The sequence below is a fragment of the Eimeria mitis genome, genomic scaffold, assembly GCF_000499745.2.
Source record: "Eimeria mitis Houghton genomic scaffold, Emh_scaff7844, whole genome shotgun sequence".
NCBI classification, from domain to species: Eukaryota; Apicomplexa; class Conoidasida; order Eucoccidiorida; family Eimeriidae; genus Eimeria; species Eimeria mitis.
The window spans coordinates 996-2,300 of record NW_013575755.1 but is presented as its reverse complement, the minus strand read 5'-3'; the positions used below and the strand labels follow the sequence as shown (position 1 = coordinate 2,300).

The following is a 1,305-nucleotide window of genomic DNA, read 5'->3' as shown; positions in this document are numbered from 1 at the left end:
ACCCTAAACCCTAAACCCTAAAAACACATCTCTCCTCGTATTTGGATCCTTTAAGGAGCTCTATGCTCGGCTGGCAGCGAAGCTAGAAAACGAAGGGTTTAGGGTTTAGGGTTTAGGGTTTAGGGTTTAGGGTTTGGGGTTCAAGAGCGGCAACCACTAGTTGCTGTGTTTAATGTACACACAGTTGCTGCAAACCCCCAAACCCTAAACCCTAAACCCTAAACACTAAACCCTAAACCCTAAACCCCAAACCCTAACCTCTAAACCCTAAACCCTAATCCTGCATATACGTTCGTGCACGCCACTAGGGATAGGAAGAATAGAAGGTACCTTTAAAACCCTAGACTGTAAACCCTAAACCCTAAACCCTAAACCCTAAACCCTAAACCCTAAACCCTAAACCCTAGTTTTCAGTGTACGGCTGGGGTTAGCGAGACAGTTAGGGGCTGAAACGCTGCACTTTGAATTGTATAGAATAAAAGGTGTGTTGCTTAAACCCTAAACCCTAAACCCTAAACCCTAAACCCTAAACCCCGCTGCAGTGCTGTGGCCCCGTGGAGCCTGTCCCTTGCTCGGCTCCCTAAACCCTAAACCCTAAACCCTCGAGCGAAAAACATTGAATTAGAAATAGAAGATAAAACAGTGTTTAAGTTTGAGGGTTTAGGGTTTAGGGTTTAGGGTTTAGGGTTTAGGGTTTAGGGTTTGTTGAAAGGGGGACTTCATGAGCGACCGCCTCCCGAGCGAGAGGAGCCTCGGGGGTTTAGGGTTTAGGGTTTAGGGTTTAGGGTTTAGGGTTTAGGGTGCTCTGGGTTTGTTTGTTTGTTTGTTTGTTGTTGGTTTTTGTTTAGTATATGATTTAAATACATAAACCCTAAACCCTAAACCCTAATGAATCATATGCATAGAATATCTAAACCCGAAACCCTAAACCCTAACAAACCCTAAACCCTAAACCCTAAACCCTAATTCTCCTCTAGCGGCAGCAGCCGCTCGTAGCCATTGCACATGAGGCATCCATTTTCTCTTTTTTGTTTTTTTTATTTGCTGCAGCTTGCAGTATCTCGTTTGTTTTCAGCAGCAGCAGCAGCAGCAGCAGCAGAAGCAGCAGCAGCAGCAGCAGCAGCAGCAGCAGCAGCAGAACCAGAAACTCATGCGGGGGATGTCAGTGCTGAGGGGGCCCCTACTACTCTTGATGGGGGTTTAGGGTTTTATACAGGGGGGCCCCCCCCTGCTGCTGCTCGGTTTGCTGCTGCTGAGCTTGCTGCTGATGAGGCAGCAGCAGCAGCAGCAGCTGCTGCTGCTGCC

The 1,305-nt window shown here is 47.6% G+C and overlaps 1 protein-coding gene across 1 annotated transcript in view; it reads left to right on the top strand.

Moving 5' to 3' along the window:
• Positions 1 to 1,005: 1,005 nt before the first annotated feature.
• Positions 1,006 to 1,305, top strand: part of EMH_0092850 (uncharacterized protein) — a gene marked incomplete at both ends in the record, with an annotated part of 1,258 nt that continues 958 nt past the window's right edge. The window contains one exon of the mRNA XM_013501904.1: positions 1,006 to 1,305. Within this exon, the coding sequence (XP_013357358.1) occupies positions 1,006 to 1,305 (300 nt within the window).